The following is a 21,778-nucleotide window of genomic DNA, read 5'->3' as shown; positions in this document are numbered from 1 at the left end:
TTTGCTGAACATCACAGTTCAAAAGCATCAATTGTTCTATCTTACTTTTTCATTATTCAGCTTTCATATGCATATGAGGTGATTGAAAAGACCTTGGCTTGGGAGTTTCTAGGTTTATTTCTTGAAATTCCTTCTTTTTCTGGGCCTCTGAGCCTTGTAAAGCCTGCTTGGGCTGTATGTGTATGCGTATATATATATGTATAAAAATGTATATGTAAAAACCCAAAATCAAACCCACTGCCGTCGAGTCGATTCCGACTCATAGCGACCCTATAGGACAGAGTAGAGCTGCCTGATAGAGTTTCCAAGGAGTGTCTGGCGGATTCGAACGCCAGCCTCTTGGTTAGCCACCAGGGTTTCCTATGTGTGTGTGTATATATATATGTATGTATGTGTAAGTATATGTAACCAATGTAAAAACCCCTAGGTGTATAAGGATATATCATCAGTAAATGACACAGAACATTAATTGGAGAAGATGGACGTTCCCACAGTGCTTTATTTGCATTTTCTTGTTATTATGGCTGTATTACTAATAAAAAATGCTTGGAAGTTCAGGCTAATGACTTTATTTTCAGAAAGCCTTATTACTGATCATAGAAACAGTATAGAGGGCCCCCGAAGAGGGACCTTTTTCTGAAGATCTTTGATGCTGACAAGATATTTAAGGGTTGTTTTTAAAGTGATGAAAGCCAGTGGGCTGTGAAATCTTAAAATGGAAGCATTTTTATCACTGCATTTCATCTTTTTTGAAAAGGACACAGTAACTTCAGATGTTGTATGACTTAAGAATGAGGCAGAATCAGCTCAGCATTTCACACTCTAACATGATGGTTGGAAAATTATGGCCTGCACTAAGAATAGTCTTTACATTTTTAAAAGGTTGAAAAAAATGAAAAGAATATTTTGTAACGTGAAAATTATATGAAATTCAAGTTTTATTGCCATAAATAAAATTCTATTGGAACACAGCTACACTTGTTCATTTATGCATTGTTTATGCTGTTTTCATGCTGCAACAATAGAGTTGAGTAGCTGTGATCAAGACAGCATGTGGCACTCTCATTGCTTTCCACTGCTGTTTAGCACACTACACATTGCAGTGCCACAGTTGTAACTTGATAACATTTCAAATGCCATGTGTATTGCCATACCACAATATTTTATTTATTTTTATTACCAATGCTTACTCATCACATCAAAACAGGAAAAGAGAAAAGTGGATTTTGAATGTTACATTTTAAGCAGCAGCGAAGTGTGGATTATTTTGTTATTGACTTGGATGGCAAAGCATTGTTTGTATTATACAATGACAATATGTTGTTGTTGTGTGCCGTTGAGTCGATTCTGAGTCATAGAGACTGTAGATGGCAGAGTGGAACTGCCCCATAGGTTTCCTAAGCTATAGTCTTTACTGGAGCAGATCACCAGGTTTTTCTCCTGCAGATCTGCTGGTGGGCTCAAACCACCTACCTTTTGGTTAGCAGCCAAGTGCTTTAACCATTGTGCCACCAGGGATCGTTGTATCAACACTATCCAAAAGAAACCAAGTCCGTTGCCATTGAGTCAATTCCGACTCATAGCGACCCCATAAGACAGAGTAGAACTGCCCCCCACACTGTTTCCAAGGAGTGGCCGGTGGATTCAAATTGCTGACCTTTTGGTTAGCAGTTGTAGCTCTTAACCATTTTGCCACCAGGGTTCCGTTGACACTGTAGCTGTGCTGAAAGATTACAGTATACTTTGACATACACAAACTAAGCACTCACCACAATATTTCCAACTCAAAGGAAAGCAACTGTCAGAAAAATGAGAAAATTTAAACGGAATAGCTCATTACAGCAGAATGTCTTTACAAAAATGAAAATAAAAATGAGGCTGCAATCAAATTAAATTTTGTTAGCTAAGCAAGAAAAACCATTTACCAATAATGAGTTAAATTGTGCTTGATTGCAGCTTTTCTGTGAAGAACAGTTGCTCTAACAGTTGAGGATGTTGGGAGCTACATCACTAGTGAAATACAAAACAAGACAGATGATTTTAAGAGATTTTCTTTGGTTCTTTATGGGTTGACATATGTTACCAATAATGCTCAGTTATTTATTTGTGGAGTCAAAGCCTTTGGAGTGAAGAGCCTCTCTGAATAGCCTGGGTCGAAGAGCTACAGGGGAGAATGTTTTCAAAGAAGTTGAGAAATCACAAATTCACTACAGCCTGAAGTAGAATTTGGTATGATATGCTGCAACTGATCATGGTAAAAATATGTGTGTAGCAGTAAAAGTCTGTTGTTGTTAGGGGCCGTTGAGTTGGTTCCGACTCATAGAGACCTTCGGTACAACAGAATGAAACTCTGCCTGATTCTGTGCCATCCTCATAATTATTCCTGTGTTTGAGCACATTGTTGCAGCTACTCGGTCTTCCTCTTTTACGCTGACCCTTTACCAGGCATGATGTCCTTCTCCAGGGACTGGCCCTTCCTGATAAAGTATCCAGAGTACTTGAGACAAAGTTTCACCATCCTCACTTCTAAGAAGCATTCCGGCTGTACATCTTCCAGGAAAGTTTGTTCATTCTTCTGGCAGTCCATGGTACAGTCAAATCTTCACCAGCATCAAATTCAAAAGCATCAGTTCTTCTTTAGTTTTCCATATTCATTGTCCAGCTTTTGCATGCATATGAGGCGATTGCAAATACCATGGCTTGGGTCAGGTGCACCTTAATCCTCTAGGTGACATCTTTGGTTTTTAACACTTAAAGAGGTCTCTTGCAGCAGATTTGCCCAATGCAGTATGCCGTTTGATTTCTTGACTGCTATTTCCATGGGTGTTGATTGTGGATCCAAGTAAAATGAAATCCTTGACAACCTCAATCTTCTCCGTTTATCAGGATGTTACTTACTGGTCCAGTTGTGAGGACTTTTGTTCTCTTCATGGTGAAGTGTAATCCATACTGAAGGCTGTGGTCTTTGATCTTCATCAGTAAGTGCTTCAAGTCCTCTTCACTTTCAGCAAGCAAGGTTATGTCATTCGTGTATCCCACGTTGTTAATGAGTCTTCCTCCAATCCTGATGCCCTGTTCTTCATGTAGTCCAGCTTCTCAAATTATTTGCTCAGCATTCAGATTGAATAAGTGTGGTGAATGTATACAGCACTGACACATACCTTTCCTGACTTTCAATCACAAAGTATCCCATTGTTCTGTTCGAACAAATGCCTCTTGGCCTATGTACAGGTTCCTCATGAGCACAATGAAGTTTTCTGGAATTCCCATTTTTTGCAGTGTTATCCATAATTTGTCGTGATCCATACAGTCAAATGCCTTTGCATAGTCAGTAAAACACAGGTAAACATCTTTCTGGTATTCTCTACTTTCAGCCAAGATCCATTTGACATCAGCAGTGCTATCCCTTGTTCCAATCGTCCGGCTTGAATTTCTGGCAGTTCCCTATTGATGTACTGCTGCACCTGTTTTTGAATTATCTTCGGCAAAATTTCACTTGTTTGTGACATTAATGATATCATTTGATAATTTCTGCCTTCTATTGGATATCCTTTCTTTGGAATGGGCATGAATATGGATCTGTTCCTGTTGTTTGGCCAGGTAGCTATCCTCTGAATTTCTCAGCACAGATGAGCAAGCACTTCCAGTATTGCATCCGTTTTTTTTGGAAGCATCTGTGTTGGTACTCCATGAATTCCTGGAGCCTTGTTTTTTGCCAGTGCCTTCAGTGCAGCTTGGACTTCTTTCCTCAATACCATCAGTTCTTGATTATATGCTACCTCCTGAAATGATTGAATGTCGACCAATTCTTTTGGTACACTGACTGTGTATATTCCTTCCATCTTCTTTTGATGCTTCCTGCGTTGTTCACTATTTTGCCCATAGAATCCTTCACTATTGCATCTTGAGGCTTAAATTTTTTCTTCAGTTCTTTCAGGTTGAGAAATGCCAAGTGTGTTCTTCCCTTTTGGTTTTCTAACTCCAGGTCTTTGCACAAATCATTGTAATACTTTGTCTTTTCGAGCTGCTCTTTGAAATCTTCTGTTCAGCTCTTTTGCTTTATAATTTCTTCCCATTTGCTTTAGCTGTTCAGTGTTCAAGAGCAAGTTTCAGAGTCTCTTCTGACATCCATTTTGGTCTTTTCTTTCTTTCTTGTCTTTTTAATGACCTTTTGCTTTCTGCATGTGTGATATCCATGATGTCATCCCACAGCTCATCTGGTCTATGATCATTAGTGCTCAGTGCATTAAATCTGTTCTTGAGATGGTCTCTAAATGCAGGTGGGATCTACTGAAGGTTGTACTTTGGCTCTCTGTACTTTGGCACTTACGGACTTGTTGTAATTTTCTTCAGCTTCATCTTGAACTAGCAAATGAGCAACTGATGATCTGTTCTGTAGTGATCCTCTGGCTTGGTTCTGACTGATGATATTGAGCTTTTCCATTGTCTCTTTCCACAGATGTAGTTGATTTGATTCCTGTGAATTCCATCTGGTGAGGTCCATGTGTATAGTCTCCATTTATGTTGTTGTAAAAGGTATTTCCAGTAAATGGGTTGTTGGTCTTACAGAATTCCACCATGTGATCTCCAGTATTGTTTCTATCACCAAGGTCATATTTTCCTTCTTTGTTTCTATATTCACATTCCAATCACCAGTAATCATCAATGCATCTTGATTGCATGTTTGGTCAATTTCAGATGCCAGAAGTTGGTAAAAATCTTTAATTTCTTCAACTTCGGCCTTCGTGGTTGGTATGTAAATTTGAATAATAGTTATATTGACTGGTCTTCCTTCTAGGCATATGGATATTATCCTGTCACTGACAGCGTTGTATTTCAGGGTAGATCTTGAAATTTTCTTTTGACAGAGAACGTAACACAGTTCCTTTTCAATTTGTCATCCCTGCCATAGTAGACCATATGATGAGCTGATTCAAAATGGCCAATACCAGTCCGTTTCAACTCACTAATGCCTAGGATATCTATTTTCAAGTGTTCCATTTCAGTTTTACAACTTCTAATTTTCCTAGATTCATACTTTATACATTCCACATTCTGTTTATTGATGGATTTTGCAGCTGTTTCTTCTCATTTTGAGGTGTGCTACATCAGGAAGTGAAGGTCCCAAATGCTTTATGTCATCCATGTCATTAAGGTCAACTCTATTTTGAGGAGACAGCTCTCCCCCAGTCATATTATGAGTGCCTTCCAACCTGAGGTGCTTTTTTTCTGGTACTGTATCAATCAGAGAGTGTTCTGCTGCTATTTATAAGGTTTCCACTGGCCAATTTTTTTAGAAGTAGATTGCCAGGTCCTTCTTCCTAGTCTGTTTTAGTCTAGAAGCTGTGCTGAAACCTAACAAGGCTTTGTTAGGCAAATTTACAATGCTCGTGAAGATGTAAGGTGGTTAAAGCCTAAGGGTATTCACTGTATTATTCATCAGCAGATACTTTGCTGAAAATATTTGATTCTGTCATGTGTTATTGAATCAGTATTGTTGATGGTGAATTTTATTTGCTTTTGTGGATTTAGCCATTATCAGTTTAGCAAGTTTTTGGTCAGAAATAAAAGGTGAATATCCTGACTTACTACACAACAGTTTAGCAATGTTAAAGTTGTATTTTGATTTTTTTAAATTCAGGGCTGAGGCTGAAATTTCCCTAAAAAGAAGAACTGTTCACAACTGCTGTTATTGAACACTGAATGGCTTTGCACCTTAACAGGATCCATGCCTCACACCATGCACATAAGCAAATTCAGATAGATTAAGGACCTAAATGTGCAGAGTAAAACCATACAATTTTTTGAAGAAAATGTCGAGGCAACACTGTCGACCTAGCTTTTAACAATGGATGATCTAATATAATAACAAAAGCACAAACAGCAAAAGACAAGATAAATAAATGAAACCTCATAATATTTAAACATTTTTGTTCCTCGGAAGACTTTACCAAAACAGTGAAAACCCAAGCCACCAACTGGGAGAATGTCTTCAGAAACATATATAAATAACTATATCTGATAGAATCTAATAATCAGTATATATATATAAAACTTCGACTGTTTAACAACAAAAAGACAAATACCCCAATTATAAAATGGGCAAAGGACTTGAACAGACATTTCATCAAATAGGACATTCAAACAGCCACCAAACACTTAAAAAGATGCTCAACGTCATTAGCCATCAGAAAGATACAAATCAAAATCACAACGAGATACCATTGCATTCACTACGATGGCCTGGTGGCGCAGTGGTTCCAGTGCTTGGCTGCTAAACAAAAGGCCGGCAGTTTGAACCCACCAGCTGCTGTGTGGGAGAAAGATGTGGTAGTCTGCTTCTGTAAAGATTTACAGCCTTGGAAACCATATGGGGCAGTTCTACTCTGTCCTATAGGGTCACTATGAGTTGGGATTGACTCGATGGCAATGGGTTTGGTTTTTGTTTGGTCTAGTGGCGCAGTGGTTAAGAGCTCAGGTTACTAACTGAAAAGTCCACAGTTCATACCCACCACCTGTTCCTTGGAAACCCTATGGGGCAGTTCTACTCTGTCCTATAAAGTCATTATGAGTTGGAATTGACTTGACAGAAATGGTTTGTTTTTTTTTTTTAAAAGATTAAAAAAAAAATATATATATATGTATGAGAATGTGGGGAAATTGGAAACCTTATCCATTCTGCTGGGAATGCAAAATGGTACAGTTGTGGAAAACAGTGTGGTGGTTCCTCAGAAAACTAAACATAGAATTACCATGGTAGGTGTTAGGTGCCGTTGAGTCCCTGGAGAAGGACATCATGCTTGGTAAGATAGAGGGTCAGCGAAAAAGAGGAAGACCCTCAATGAAATGGATTGACACAGTGGCTGCAACAATGGGCTGAAGCACAGCAACAATTGTGAGAATGGCGCAGGACCGGGCAGTGTTTCGTTCTGTTGTGCATAGGGCCACTACGAGTAGGAACTGACTCAGCGGCACCTAACAGCTACAACAACATGATGTTAATGAGGCAGGATTAGAGGCAGTTAATGTTAATGAAGCAGGGCTCAATCTAGAAGGTTAGGTTGTATCTTGAGTCAGACTCTTGAGGTATAAAAGAGAGAAGCAAGTAGAGACACAGGGGACCTCATACCACCAAGAAAGTAGTGCCAGGGCAGAGCGCTTCCTTTGGACATGGGGTCCCTGCACTGAGAAGCTCCTAGACCAAGGGAAGACTGATGACAAAGACATTCTTCCAGAGCCAACAAAGAGAGAAAACGTTCCACTGGAACTGGTGCCCTGAATTTAGACTTCCAGCCTACTAGACTATGAGAGAATAAATTTCTCTTTGTTAAAGCCATCCACTTGTGGTATTTCTGTTATGGCAGCACTAGATAACTAAAACAGAATTTGGTACTGAGGGCAGGATGCTGTTCTAACAGATACCCAAAATGTGGAAGTGGTTTTGAAACTGTGAATGGATAGAGGTGGAAGAGTTTTGGAGTACCTAATAGTAAAGTCTAGACTGCCTTGAAGAGACTGTTGATGGAATTACGGACATTAAAGACAATTCTGGTGAGGACTCAGAAGGAAGTGACTAGAGCTGTTACACCGGAGATGGCACAGATGGTGAAAAGCAGCAGTAGAGAAAGAAATGGCAGCAGCAGAACCAGGAGACCAGTGTGGGACAGCTCTGGAGCTGACCTACAGAATGAGAGAGCTGAGTGCTTTTGTGTAGGAGGCTTCCTGATGGAGTGGGACGCCTCCAGGCACTTTTCACCATGGAGCTAAAGAGCTTTGGAAGACTTGCCTCAGCAGGGCAGACACAGGTGGTGAGGCCCAAGAAGCTAAGAACCCAGGAAACAGAAGCCAAAGAGACAAGAAACACAGGAAACAGAGCTGCCTCACTCTCAGAGGGCAGAGCTATGAACTTTGGGGTCTCAAAGGGTGGAGCCATGGCCTCTGGGATTTCAAAGAGTCAGATCTTCACCAACTCAGTTCCAGAATGTGGAGCTTCCATTCACAAGTCCCAGTGGGATGGGGCCAGATCCATTGCCCAAAGCTAAGGGGACAGGACTGCCATGCCCAAGGGGCAGAAGGACAAGGCCTACTGGGGCTGATGGGGTAGGGTCACCATTCAGATGAACTAGGAGAGTGGGGCCACTCAAATATGAGGGAGCAGAGTTGCCATCCCACTGGGACTGGAAGGCAGAACTGAAGCCCAGGGCCAAGGGATCTCCATCCAAAATCTGGTCAGTGAGTCCAACCTCCAGAGTCTGGAGGGCAGGGCCATTGCCTAAATAGTCTCAGAGAAGAATATTATTTTCAAGGCTTGAGAGCTAATGTAATGTGTTCTGCCGACTTGCTTGGTGCCTGTTATCCCTTCTTTGCCTCCAGTTTCTTCCATTTGTAATGGAATGTCTAGCTTGTACCTGTTCCATCATTATTCTTTGGAAGCAGACAACTTGTATTCTAGATTTCACAGATGAAGAGGAATTTTTGGATTTTAGACTTGGAGTTGATTTGAGACTTTTGCTATGATATAATGGGGTGAATGTGTTTTACATGTGGCAAGGACATGAATTTTGGGGGCCAAAAGGGTAGAATGTTATAGATTGAATTATGTCCCCCCAAAATGTGTATATACTCCTCAGTATATACCCAAAAGACTTGAAAGCAGAGACTAAGAGACTTGTATGCCCATGTTCATTGCAGCACTATTTACGATAGCCCAAAGGTAGAACAACCTAAATGTATATCAGCAGATAATCGATAAACAAAATGTGATACGCACATAAATGGAATACCAGCCAGCCAGTAGGAGAAATGAAGATACATACTTCAGTATAGATGGTACTTGAAGACATTATGCTGAGTGAAATAAGTCAATCACAAAAGGACAAAATTGTATGGCCTCACTTACATAAAAAGACAATAAAAGATCAAAATTTATTAGTGGTTACCCGGGTGGGAGGCAAGAGGAAAGGGGGATTAGCAGTGATGGAAAGATCACATTGATTAAGAGTAGGGTTGCACAGCCGATTATTGTAATTACTGTCAATAAGGAGCCCTGGTGGTGCAGTGGTTAAGAGCTTGGCTGCTAACGAAAAGATTGGCAGTTGGGATCTACCAGCCGCTCCTTGGAAACTCTATGGGGCAGTTCTACTCTGTCCTATAGGGTTGCTATGAATAGGAATTGACCTGGCAGTAATGGGTTTGGGGCTGGGTTTGGTTTGTTGTCAATAAGCTGTATACCTGTTAAAAGTTGTACTGGCAAAATTTATGTGATAAATGTATTTATGACAACTACAGGAAAAAAAAGGGAGTAGCTGCTGAGGTTGCTTATGTACAATCAGAAACCTCATGGGATTTGGTTCTTTGGTTTGGAGGTTTAGGGTCATGGTTTCGTGGGACATCACAGTTACTTTGCCTAATAATGTGTTTAGTGCTTCTCCTCTACCTCCTAGTTGATTGTATAGTGCCTAGTGTCTTAAAAGCTTGTAAGTCACCATCCAAGGCACAACAATTGGTCTCTACTCGCCTGCAATAAGAGGAGGATATGGAATGTGTAGCTAATTGCCTCCATGAACAACTGTTACCTTTGCCATGAGACCAGAAGAACTGGATGGTGCCAGGTTACCATTACTGAACATTTTAATCAAGAATTCTGTAGAAGAACCCTGATCAATAAGGGGAAAGTGCAGAACAGAATTTCAAATCCTTATGGACCCCAGACTTTCTGGAACTGTAGAAGCTGGATGAATCCCTGAAACTATTGCCCCAAGATAATCTTTAAACTTGAAACCAAAAATATCCCCTGAAGTCTTCTTAAAACCCAACAGTAGTTTAGCTTAACTAATTAAAAATGTCTGCCTTTAGCATTTTGCTCTTTTAAGAAATACCTAAATAGGATCAAATTGCCAATAGCAACCCAAAAGATTATATAGGAAACTTAGGGGGCAGTGAGTTTATGTTAATTGGGGAGGAACAACTCAGAAAAGGAGGGTAAGAATGGTTGCACAACTGGAAGAATGTAATCAATGTCACTGAACTGTACATGTAGAAATGATTGAATTGGTGTATATTTTGCTGTGTATATTCTCAACAACAACAACAACAAAATAAAAGTTTTAAAAAGTTTGTGCATGGGTAAATACCAGTATTTGGCAGTACCTATACGTGCTACGGCTGCTAACCAAACGGTCGGCAGTTCAAATCCACCAGGCGCTCCTTGGAAACTCTATGGGGCAGTTCTACTCCGCCTGTAGGGTCGCTATGAGTCGGAATTGACTTGACGGCACTGGGTTTGGTTTTTTTTGTCTGTGTGAGAAGACATTTTCCAAGATGAAATACATAAAATGTAATTATAGATCAGCATTAATAGATGAACATTTGTAATCAGTATTGATGATAGGCTGCACTATTTTTGAGCATTATTACATGAAATGTTACCACTAACGAAATGAATTCCATTCTTACTAGTAATCTGCATTATAAAAAGCTGTACTCAATTATTATTATATTTTGAATTTTATCAATAAGATATTTTTGAAAGTTTGTTTCTCTCTTGTTACATAAGTACCTACAAAACATTCTTAGTTTTGCCTGTGGGCCCACAAAGCTTAAAATATTTACTATCTGGCCCTTTACAGAAAAAGTTCGCAAGTTCCTGCTCTAATACCTGTTGTGTAGTTAAAGAAGGGCTAATGTAAGAATTATTTTATAATAATTACAATATTTGGCTTAACACTTTTCTTCTTTCTGTAATATCTGGCCCTTAGGGGAAATATTAGAACTTAGAACCTGACCAAAATTACTCCTCAGAACCATCTTGGATTAATGAAATAGAAAAGGGGATAAATAGAAGTAAAAAAAGGGAATACTTCACTTTCTTCCACTTGTTGTTGTTAGGTGCCGTCGAAGTCAGTTCTGACCCATAGTGATCTTGTGTACAACAGAACGAAACACTGCCTTTCCCACGCTGTGCTCACAGAATTGCTTTGTTTGAACCGGTTGTTGCAGCCACTGTGTCAGTCCAGCTCGTAGAGGGTCTTCCTCTTTTTTCCTCTACCTAAGTTCCACACATTCTTTTATAGAAATATGTTAAGAAAGGATGACACAAGACTGATCTTAAATGTTAAATTTTTAGCCTGTTGCTTTGAACTGACATTTATCAGTTAGAAAAAAATTCTGTTTTTCCTCCTAGCAATCTGAAGATAAAATGGAACAAAATCAAGCCCTATTACAGTAAGTATACTGTTTTGGCTTTATTACATCGTAAGTATTTTTTGTTATTTTACATATCTAAAATGACTCTTCATTTTCTTTTCTCAAGAATTTTAGAGTTTTTTTATTTTATTGAGTAATTGCCCCTTTAGCAATATAAATATGTGTTATTTTACAAACATTTTAGGTAAGTTTAATTACATAAGAAAGATTGAATTATATTAAGGTAAGTTGATTCTTTGCCTATTAATGTTGTTTAAAAAGTAAATTTATAGCATAGCATTAAGAAAGAATTTGTAGAGCTTACTGAAATTGGACTTCATGCAACTATTATACTCTAAAAGACATTATTCCTTCATTTCTTTTATTTAAAACAGTGGTTCTCGCAGTGTGGTCTGTGGACCCCCTGGGACACGCTGAGATCCTTTATTATGGTCTGCGAGATCAAAACTATTTTCATAACAATATACTCACACATTATTTGCCTATTTCACAGTGTTGACATTTGCAGCGATAGTGCCAAAACAATCGTGGGTAAAATGCTGGCACCTTAGTAGGAATCAGGGCAGGGGCATCAAACAATTCTAGTCATTACTATGTTTACCATGTACTCACAGTTTAAAAAAAGGCAGCCTCCCTGAAGAAGTCTTTGATGAAGCAGAATAGTTATTCATTGTATTAAATCTCTACCCTTCAGTATATATCTTTTTAATATTTTGTGTGCTAAAATGGGAAGAATGCTTCCAGCATGCCTGTGCATCCTGAAGCCTGATGGGTGTCTTGAGAAAAGCACTTGTGCACTCGTAAGCAGAACTAGCTCCTTTTACCATGGAGCACTTTTTTTTTTTTTTTTAATTTTTATTGAGCTTCAAGTGAACGTTTACAAATCAAGTCAGTCTGTCACATATAAGTCTATATACACCTTTACTCCATACTCCCACTTACTCTCCCCCTAATGAGTCAGCCCTTGCAGTCTCTCCTTTCGTGACAATTTTTCTAGCTTCCAACCCTCTCTACCCTCCCATCTCCCCTCCAGACAGGAGATGCCAACACAGTCTCAAGTGTCCACCTGATACAAGTAGCTCACTCTTCATCAGCATCTCTCTCCAACCCATTGTCCAGTCCCTTCCATGTCTGATGAGTTGTCTTCGGGAATGGTTCCTGTCCTGGGCCAACAGAAGGTTTGGGGACCACGACCGCCGGGATTCCTCTAGTCTCAGACCATTAAGTATGGTCTTTCGGGGCCTGCATCCCACTGATCTCCTGCTCCCTCAGGGGTTCTCTGTTGTGTTCCCTGTCAGGGCAGTCGTGATGTGGCCGGGCACCAACTAGTTCTTCTGGTCTCAGGATGATGTAAGTCTCTGGTTCATGTGGCCCCTTCTGTCTCTTGGGCTCATAGTTATCGTGTGACCTTGGTGTTCTTCATTCTCCTTTGATCCAGATGGGTTGAGACCAATTGATGCATCATAGATGGCCGCTTGTTAGCATTTAAGACCCCAGACACCACATTTCAAAGTGGGATGCAGAATGTTTTCATAATAGAGTTATTTTGCCAGTTGACTTAGAAGTCCCCTTACACCATAGTCCCCAAACCCCCGCCCTTGCTCCGCTGACCTTTGAAGCATTCAGTTTATCCCGGAAACTTCTTTGCTTTTGGTCCAGTCCAGTCCAATTGAGCTGACCTCCCATGTATTGAGTATTGTCCTTCCCTTCACCTAAAGTAGTTCTTATCTACTAACTGATCAGTAAAAAACCCTCTCCCACCCTCCCTCCCTCCCCCGCTCGTAACCACAAAAGTATGTGTTCTTCTCAGTTTATACTATTTCTCAGGATCTTATAATAGTGGTCTTATACAATATTTGTCCTTTTGCCTCTGACTAATTTTGCTCAGCATAATGCCTTCCAGGTTCCTCCACGTTATGAAATGTTTCACAGATTCGTCACTGTTCTTTATCGATGCGTAGTATTCCATTGTGTGAATATACCACAATTTATTTAACCATTCATCTGTTGATGGGCACCTTGGTTGCTTCCAGCTTTTTGCTGTTGTAAACAGAGCTGCAGTAAACATGGGTGTGCATATATCTGTTTGTGTGAAGGCTCTTATTTCTCTAGGGTATATTCCGAGGAGTGGGATTTCTGCGTTGTATGGTAGTTCTATTTCTAACTGTTTAAGATAACGCCAGATGGATTTCCAAAGTGGTTGTACCATTTGACATTCCCACCAGCAGTGTATAAGAGTTCCAATCTCTCCGCAGCCTCTCCAACATTTATTATTTTGTGTTTTTTGGATTAATGCCAGCCTTGTTGGTGTGAGATGGAATCTCATCGTAGTTTAAATTTGCATTTCTCTAATGGCTAATGATCGAGAGCATTTTCTCACGTATCTGTTAGCTGCCTGAATATCTTCTTTAGTGAAGTGCGTGTTCATATCCTTTGACCACTTCTTGACTGGGTTGTTTGTCTTTTTGTGGTTGAGTTTTGACAGAATCATATAGATTTTAGAGATCAGGTGCTGGTTGGAGATGTCACAGCTGAAAATTCTTTCCCAATCTGTAGGTGGTCTTTTTACTCTTTTGGTGAAGTCTTTAGATGAGCATAAGTGTTTGATTTTTAGGAGCTCCCAGTTATCTGGTTTCTCTTCGTCATTTTTGGTAATGTTTTGTATTCTGTTTATGCCTTGTATTAGGGCTCCTAGGGTTGTCCCTGTTTTTTCTTCCATGATCTTTATCGTTTTAGTCTTTATGTTTAGGTCTTTGATCCACTTGGAGTTAGTTTTTGTGCATGGTGTGAGGTATGGGTCCTGTTTCATTCTTTTGCAAATGTATATCCAGTTATGCCAGCACCGTTTGTTAAAAAGACTATCTTTTCCCCAATTAACTGACACTGGTCCTTTGTCAAATATCAGCTGCTCATAAAAAAAAAATTTATATCTGGGTTCTCAATTCTGTTCCACTGGTCTATGTGCCTGTTGTTGTACTAGTACCAGGCTGTTTTGACTACTGTGGCTGTATAATAGGTTCTGAAATCTGGTAGAGTGAGGCCTCCCACTTCCTTCTTCTTTTTCAGTAATGCTTTACTTATCCGAGGCTTCTTTCCCTTCCATATGAAGTTGGTGATTTGTTTCTCTATCACATTAAAAAATGACATTGGAATTTGGATCGGAAGTGCATTGTATGTATAGATGGCTTTTGGTAGAATAGACATTTTTACTATGTTAAGTCTTCCTATCCATGAGCAAGGTATGTTTTTCCACTTAAGTATGTCCTTTTTAATTTCTTGTAGTAGTGCTTTGTAGTTTTCTTTGTATAGGTCTTTTACATCTTTGGTAAGATTTATTCCTAAGTATTTTATCTTCTTGGGGGCTACTGTGAATGGTATTGATTTGGTTATTTCCTCTTCAATGTTCTTTTTGTTAATGTAGAGGAATCCAAGTGATTTTTGTATGTTTATCTTATAACCTGAGACTCTGCCAAACTCTTCTATTAGTTTCAGTAGTTTTCTGGAGAATTCCTTAGGGTTTTCTGTGTATAAGATCATGTCATCTGCACATAGAGATGATTTTACTTCCTCCTTGCCAATCCGGATGCCCTTTATTTCTTTATCTAGCCTAACTGCTCTGGCTAGGATCTCTAGCACGATGTTGAACAAGAGCGGTAATAAAGGGCATCCTTGTCTGGTTCCCCTTCTCAAGGGAAATGCTTTCAGGCTCTCTCCATTTAGAGTGATGTTGGCTGTTGGCTTTGTATAGATGCCCTTTATTATGCTGAGGAATTTTCCTTCAATTCCTGTTTTGGTGAGAGTTTTTATCATAAATGGGTGTTGGACTTTGTCAAATGCCTTTTCTGCATCAATTGATAAGATCATGTGGTTTTTGTCTTTTGTTTTATTTATATGGTGGATTACATTAATGGTTTTTCTAATATTAAACCAACCTTGCATACCTGGTATAAATCCCACTTGGTCATGGTAGATTATTTTTTTGATATGTTGTTGAATTCTATTGGCTAGAATTTTGTGGAGGATTTTTACATCTAAGTTCATGAGGGATATAGGTCTGTAATTTTCTTTTTTTGTAATGTCTTTACCTGGTTTTGGTATCAGGGATATGGTGGCTTCATAGAATGAGTTGGGTAGTATTCCGTCATTTTCTGTGCTTTGAAATACCTTCAGTAGTAGTGGTGTTAACTTTTCTCTGAAAGTTTGGTAGAACTCTGCAGTAAAGCCATCCGGGCCAGGGCTTTTTTTTTGTTGGGAGTTTTTTGATTACCGTTTCAATCTCTTTTTTTGTTATGGGTCTATTTAGTTGTTCTACTTCTGAATGTGTTAGTTTAGGTAGGTAGTGTTTTTCTAGGAATTCATCCCCTTCTCCTAGGTTTTCAAATTTGTTAGAGTACAATTTTTCGTAATAATCTGATATGATTCTTTTAATTTCAGTTGGGTCTGTTGTGATGTGGCCCATCTTGTTTCTTATTCGGGTTATTTGTTTCCTTTCTTGTATTTCTTTAGTCAGTCTGGCCATTGGTTTATCAATTTGGTAATTTTTTCAAAGAACCAGCTTTTGGCTTTGTTGATTTTTAATTGATTTAGTTCAGCTCTAATTTTTATTATTTGTTTTCTTCTGGTGCCTAATGGATTCTTTTGTTGCTCACTTTCTATTTGTTCAAGTTGTAGGGACAGTTCTCTGCTTTTGGCTCTTCTTTTTGTTGTGTGCATTTATTGATATAAATTGGCCTCTGAGCACTGCTTTTGCTGTGTCCCAGAGGTTTTGATAGGAAGTATTTTCATTCTCGTTGCATTGTATGAATTTCTTTATTCCCTCCTTAATGTCTTACATAACCCAGTCTTTTTTCAGCAGGGTATGTTCAGTTTCCAAGTGTTTGATTTCTTTTCCCTAATTTTTCTGTTACGATTTCCACTTTTATGGCCTTGTGGTCTGAGAAGATGCTTTGTAATATTTCGATGTTTTGGATTCTGGAAAGGTTTGTTTTATGACCTAATATGTGGTCTATTCTAGAGAATGTTCCATGTGCGCTAGAAAAAAAAGTATACTTTGCAGCAGTTGGGTGGAGAGTTCTGTATAAGTCAATGAGGTCAAGCTGGTTGATTGAAGTAATTAGGTCTTCCGTGTCTCTATTTAGCTTCTTCCTGGATGTCCTGTCCTTCTCCGAAAGTGGTGTGTTGAAGTCTCCTACTATAATTGTGGAGGTGTCTATCTCACTTTTCAGTTCTGTTAAAATTTGTTTTATGTATCTTGCAGCCCTGTCATTGGGTGCATAAGTATTTAATATGGTTATATCCTCCTGGTAAATCGTCCCTTTTATCATTATGTAGTGTCCTTCTTTATCCTTTGTGGTGGATTTAACTTTAAAGTCTATTTTGTCAGAAATTAATATTGCTACTCCTCTTCTTTTTTGCTTATTGTTTGCTTGATATATTTTTTTCCATCATTTGAGTTTTAGTTTGTGTCTCTAAGTCTAAGGTGTGTCTCTTGTAGGCAGCATATAGACGGATCGTGTTTCTTTATCTAGTCTGAGACTCTCTGTCTCTTTATTGGTGCGTTTAGTCCATTTACATTCAGCGTAATTATAGATAAGTATGTGTTTAGTGTTGTCATTTTGATGCCTTTTTATGTGTGTTGTTGACAATTTCATTTTTGCACTTACTTTTTGTGCTGAGACGTTTTTCTTTGTAAATTGCGTGTTCCTCATTTTCATAGTATTTGACTTTATGTTTGCTGAGTCGTTACATTTTTCTTCGTTTTTGTTTTGAGTTACGGAGTTGTTATACCTCTTTGTGGTTACCTTAATATTTACCCCTATTTTTGTAAGTAAAAACCTAACTTGTATTGTCGTATATCGCCTTGTATCCCTCTCCATATGGCAGTTCTATGCCACCTGTATTTAGTCCCTCTTTTTGATTATTGTGATCTTTTACATATTGACTTCAATGATTCCCTGTTTTGAGCTTTTTTTTTTTTTTTTTTGATTTGTTTTTGTGATTTCCCTATTTGAGTTGATATCCGGATGTTCTGTTCTGTGACCTTGTGTTGTGCTGGTATCTGATATTATTGGTTTTCTAACCAAACAATTTCCTTTAGTATTTCTTGTAGCTTTGGTTTGGTTTTTGCAAATTCTCTAAGCTTGTGTTTATCTGTAAATATCTTAATTTCACCTTCATATTTCAGAGAAGGTTTTGCTGGATATATGATCCTTGGCTGGCAGTTTTTCTCCTTCAGTGCTCTGTATATGTCATCCCATTGCCTTCTTGCCTGCGTGGTTTCTGCTGAGTAGTCTGAACTTATTCTTATTGATTCTCCCTTGTAGGAGACCTTTCTTTTATCCCTGGCTGCTTTTAAAATTTTCTCTTTATCTTTGGTTTTGGTGATTTTGATGATAATATGTCTTGGTGTTTTTCTTTTTGGATCAATCTTAAATGGGGTTCGATGAGCATCTTGGATAGATATCCTTTCGTCTTTCATGATGTCAGGGAGGTTTTCTGCCAACAGATCTTCAACTATTCTCTCTGTTTTTTCTGTTATCCCTCCCTGTTCTGGGACTCTAATCACATGCAAGTTATCCTTCTTGATAAAGTCCCACATGATTCTTAGGGTTTCTTCATTTTTTTAAATTCTTTTTTCTGATTTTTTTTTCAGCTATTTTGGTGTTAATTCCCTAGTCCTCCAGATTTTCCACTCTGCATTCTAATTGCTCGAGTCTGCTCCTCTGACTTCCTATTGCATTGTCTAATTCTGTAATTTTATTGTTAATCTTTTGGATTTCTGAATGCTGTCTCTCTGTGGATTCTTGCAATTTATTAATTTTTCCACTATGTTCTTGAATAATCTTTTTGAGTTCTTCAACAGTTTTATCAGTGTGTTCCTTGGCTTTTTCTGTAGCTTGCCTTATTTCATTTCTGAGGTCATCCCTGATGTCTTGAAGCATTCTGTAAATTAGGTTTTTATATTCTGTATCTGGTAATTCCAGGATTGTATCTTCATTTGGGAAAAATTTTGATTCTTTTGTTTGGGGGGTTGTAGAAGCAGTCATGGTCTGCTTCTTTATGTGGTTTGATATCGACTGCTGTCTCCGAGCCATCACTAAGATATTGTAGTGATTTATTCCGTATTTGCTCACTGAGTCTTATCTTGTTTTGTTTTCTTTCAATATACGTAGGTGGGCTACTAGATTGTGCTGTCTTGATTGTTGTAGCCCTTGACTCACTTATGACCTATTACCAGCTGGTTTGGGCTGTTACCAGATATATATGCCTGAGTCCATTCACTATTCTTGAGTAGAATCTGATTTTGGGTCATCAAGTGTGTGATGCGCACTGTCACCTATCCACCTTGAGAAGTTGTGGTGATGGTTGTGTGCACCAGATTCTAGTAGCAGCTGGGATTCACCCTTCTGGGGAGGCAGGATGCTGACAGGCCATGGAGCACTTCTTGTTTTTTAATTGGAGAAATAACTGGCAGACAGACTGGTTAGTCACACTTGGATATTTGCCAATTTCTTGAAAATGAATGAAATAAGCTGATTACTTCAAGAAAAACAGCTGATAGTATTCGATGCCAGGGAAAAAATTCAAGATTTTGGGTGAAAATTTGAACTTTGGAAATCTTGTAATCATCCCCATGCCCTTGATGGGTTTCTAACACTTGAAATTTTCTGATGAGACCTGTGGTGATACTTATGAAGGGATTTTTTAAGGGGTTGGGGATTTTTCTAAAGAAATGTGTCTACATTAGGAAGATCTGCATAACTCAGTGGTTCAATATTGGACACTTAGGTTGTTTGCAGTTTTCCCTTGTATAACTATTTTCTAATAATTTACATACAGTTTTGCTCTGTTTTCAGACTTATGTCTTCAATTCTGGTTGGTAATTAAGAAAGAAATTCTGCTGTCGACTCTGGTTTTATTTTGTTTTCAATCAGAATTTTCTCAAAGAATTATATTTTAGGGGAATAAATCAGCATTCTGTTTTTGCCTCAGTGATATTATCTTTCTATTTGAGTAGTTCCATTTCCATTTTCAAGATTGCTTATATTGATCACTTCTATTTTTGGACAGGAGCGAATGCTCAATTTGTTATTATTGGTTAGGGTTCAAGTACCTATGCCTGGTGCATAAAAACTGCTTTTAAAACAAGAGGTTTTTTTTTTTTTTTTTTTTTTAAGGGAGGTATCTTGATTGCATTTATATAGTAAATTAGGTTGAGGGGGGAAAATTTAACTGATTGCTTTTTTTCAGTCAACTTTTAATTATCCAAAGGCAGATGATCAAAATTTCAGATTAGGCATTACCCTTATTTTGCTTTCAGCCTCTTCCCTTCAACAATTTATTCCTTTTCTTTACCCGGTTTGAAATACAAGAGTGACAAATAATGTCTGAGAATTTTCTCATTAGTGACTTTAACTTACATCTAAACTATAATGGCAAACGTTCAGTGTATTTGAGGATGTAAGCGACACAATTCAGGATCATTTTCTCTCTGACACCATCACCCCATCTGTCAGACAGTCATCTCCAAAGTCACTTCCTGACCTGAATGTGGTTTAGTCTGTTTAAACTCTTGATGTTCATCTGTTAATTTTTCAGCTGTCTTTTCATTTTTGCAATCACTTGATATGTAAGTGTTAACAGATTCGTAAAAATTGTAAAAGTAATAGCAGTGACGTAGCAAAAACGAAAAAAAAATGTACATTTGAGAAAAAGTGTTTTTCTCTTTCTGCTTTAAAGTCTATTTTTACTTATTAATTAATTGATCTATTTTTTAGGACCAGAACAAAGTGTCCAGTGTTTACTGTGTCGGTTCCACAGACTGGACTTTCACCGAGCCACCAACACATCCAAGGTACGTTTTCCTGGGTAAAGTCACGAAGAAATTTTGTCTTTGCAGAAAATAGGAGCTTATTTATTTATAGATTTATTTACAACTAGGCTGGCCTACCCTACATTGCTTGGGTGGGAGGAGAGATCATTAACTATATGCAAAATCAGTGTTGCTGCTGACCTTGGTTGGATCGTGCTGCGTAGAGTTGCCCATATGAAAAGCAGCTAAGTTGCAATCGATACCTGCTCCTCCAAATGTCTGCTCTTTTAATTTGTTATTTGGGACTGAAATTTGAAAACATTTGTTTTCTCTGTTCATAACACTCTTAATACGTATGGCATGTCTCTCTTGACTGGCACTCACATCGGCTATTTGTACCTTGGTTTCACCTGTCTTAGAGGATGATTATCTTTCTCTCTGAGGTGTCCCCTTGTGACTCATCCAGAGTGAATTTTATGTATGTTGCACGACCAAAACCGGTTGCCATTGAGTCAATTTTGACTCATAGTGACCCTATAGTACAGAGTAGAACTGCCCCATAGGGTTTCCAAGGAGCGGCTGGTAGATTTGAACTGCCAACCTTTTGGTTAGCAGCCGAGCTCTTAACTACTGCACCACCAGGGCTCCAAGTTGCATGACAGTGTAGTAAACCTTGTACTATAAGAAAAGAGCACAGTGCATGATATTTAAAATTGAAAAGTTAAATTTAAAAAACTATCTTCTCCTGCCATGTTGCTACTGAAAGTGGCCCAACATTTGTGGGCCCAAAATGTGGCACCATATTTGGCCCACAACCAACTCCTGTATTTACTCCTAGCACCTAGATTTTGGGCTCTAATATTATTTGTTCATTCTTTAGCAAATATTTATTGAGTCTACGACGGCGCTGGGTGGGTTACTATGTGCCAGTGTATGGGTGCTAAAATAAACCAAGAATCCTTAAAAGATAGCTGACCTATCTTGGATCATGGAGATACCAGGATGGGTCTGAAACATCCTATCATTTCCGGAAACCCAGGATGCTTTCAAGGGTGTCTGGGGGTAGTGGGTAGTGTTGAAAGGATAAAGGGCTAGCCAAGCTGTGGCAGTTTAAGCACGAGAAAAGTCCAATTGTTTTAGTTCGTGGAAATAAGCTTGTGAAAGGATTATGATTTCATAGTGATACTCAAAAAATAAAAGTTACCTGTTGCCGTTGAGTCAGTTCTGACTCATAGCGACCCTATAGGACAGAGTAGAACTGCTTCATAAGGTTTCCAAGGCTGTATAATCTTTACGGAAGCAAACTGCCACATCTTCCTCCCACAGAGTAGCTGGTGGGTTCAAACCACTGACCTTTCAGTTAGCAGCTAAGTGCTTAACCACTGTACCACTAGGGCTTCTATATAAAAGTTAATAGTATACAAAAGGTAGTCTTAATACAAAAAAAAGAAGTACCTATAGTAGGATGTTTTAAAATTTTTAATGATTTTCAGAAATAGGGACCTGGTAATACATGTGCATTTTGTTTTTTCTATCAAATACATATCTGGTTATAAAGCTCAGAATATTTCCACTTTTTGCTGTGTAAATAGAGAAGGAAAAAAAACCCAGAGAACTGTGAGTAAGCCCTGGAAAAAGTAAGAATTGTATCAAGGAGAACAGGAGCACAGAGCACCAGCAGTCACACATAAAAACATGTAAGAAGTCAGGCGTTCCTATGTCCCGATATGATAAATTAACCAGATACCCTGTTAAGGAGAC

At 38.6% G+C, this 21,778-nt stretch overlaps 1 protein-coding gene across 1 annotated transcript in view; it reads left to right on the top strand.

The window, feature by feature from the left end:
- Positions 1–21,778, top strand: part of ANKRD31 (ankyrin repeat domain 31) — a 168,002-nt gene that overhangs the window by 17,381 nt on the left and 128,843 nt on the right. The window contains exons 5-6 of the mRNA XM_064273145.1: positions 11,183–11,223; positions 19,983–20,059. Of these exons, the coding sequence (XP_064129215.1) occupies positions 11,183–11,223; positions 19,983–20,059 (118 nt within the window). The remainder of the gene's footprint in view (positions 1–11,182; positions 11,224–19,982; positions 20,060–21,778) is intronic.

This window comes from Loxodonta africana, chromosome 2 (genome assembly GCF_030014295.1).
Source record: "Loxodonta africana isolate mLoxAfr1 chromosome 2, mLoxAfr1.hap2, whole genome shotgun sequence".
In the NCBI taxonomy this organism is placed as follows: domain Eukaryota; kingdom Metazoa; phylum Chordata; class Mammalia; order Proboscidea; family Elephantidae; genus Loxodonta; species Loxodonta africana.
Note: the sequence above shows the minus strand (reverse complement) of the source record. Positions and strands in the feature narration are given on the sequence as shown.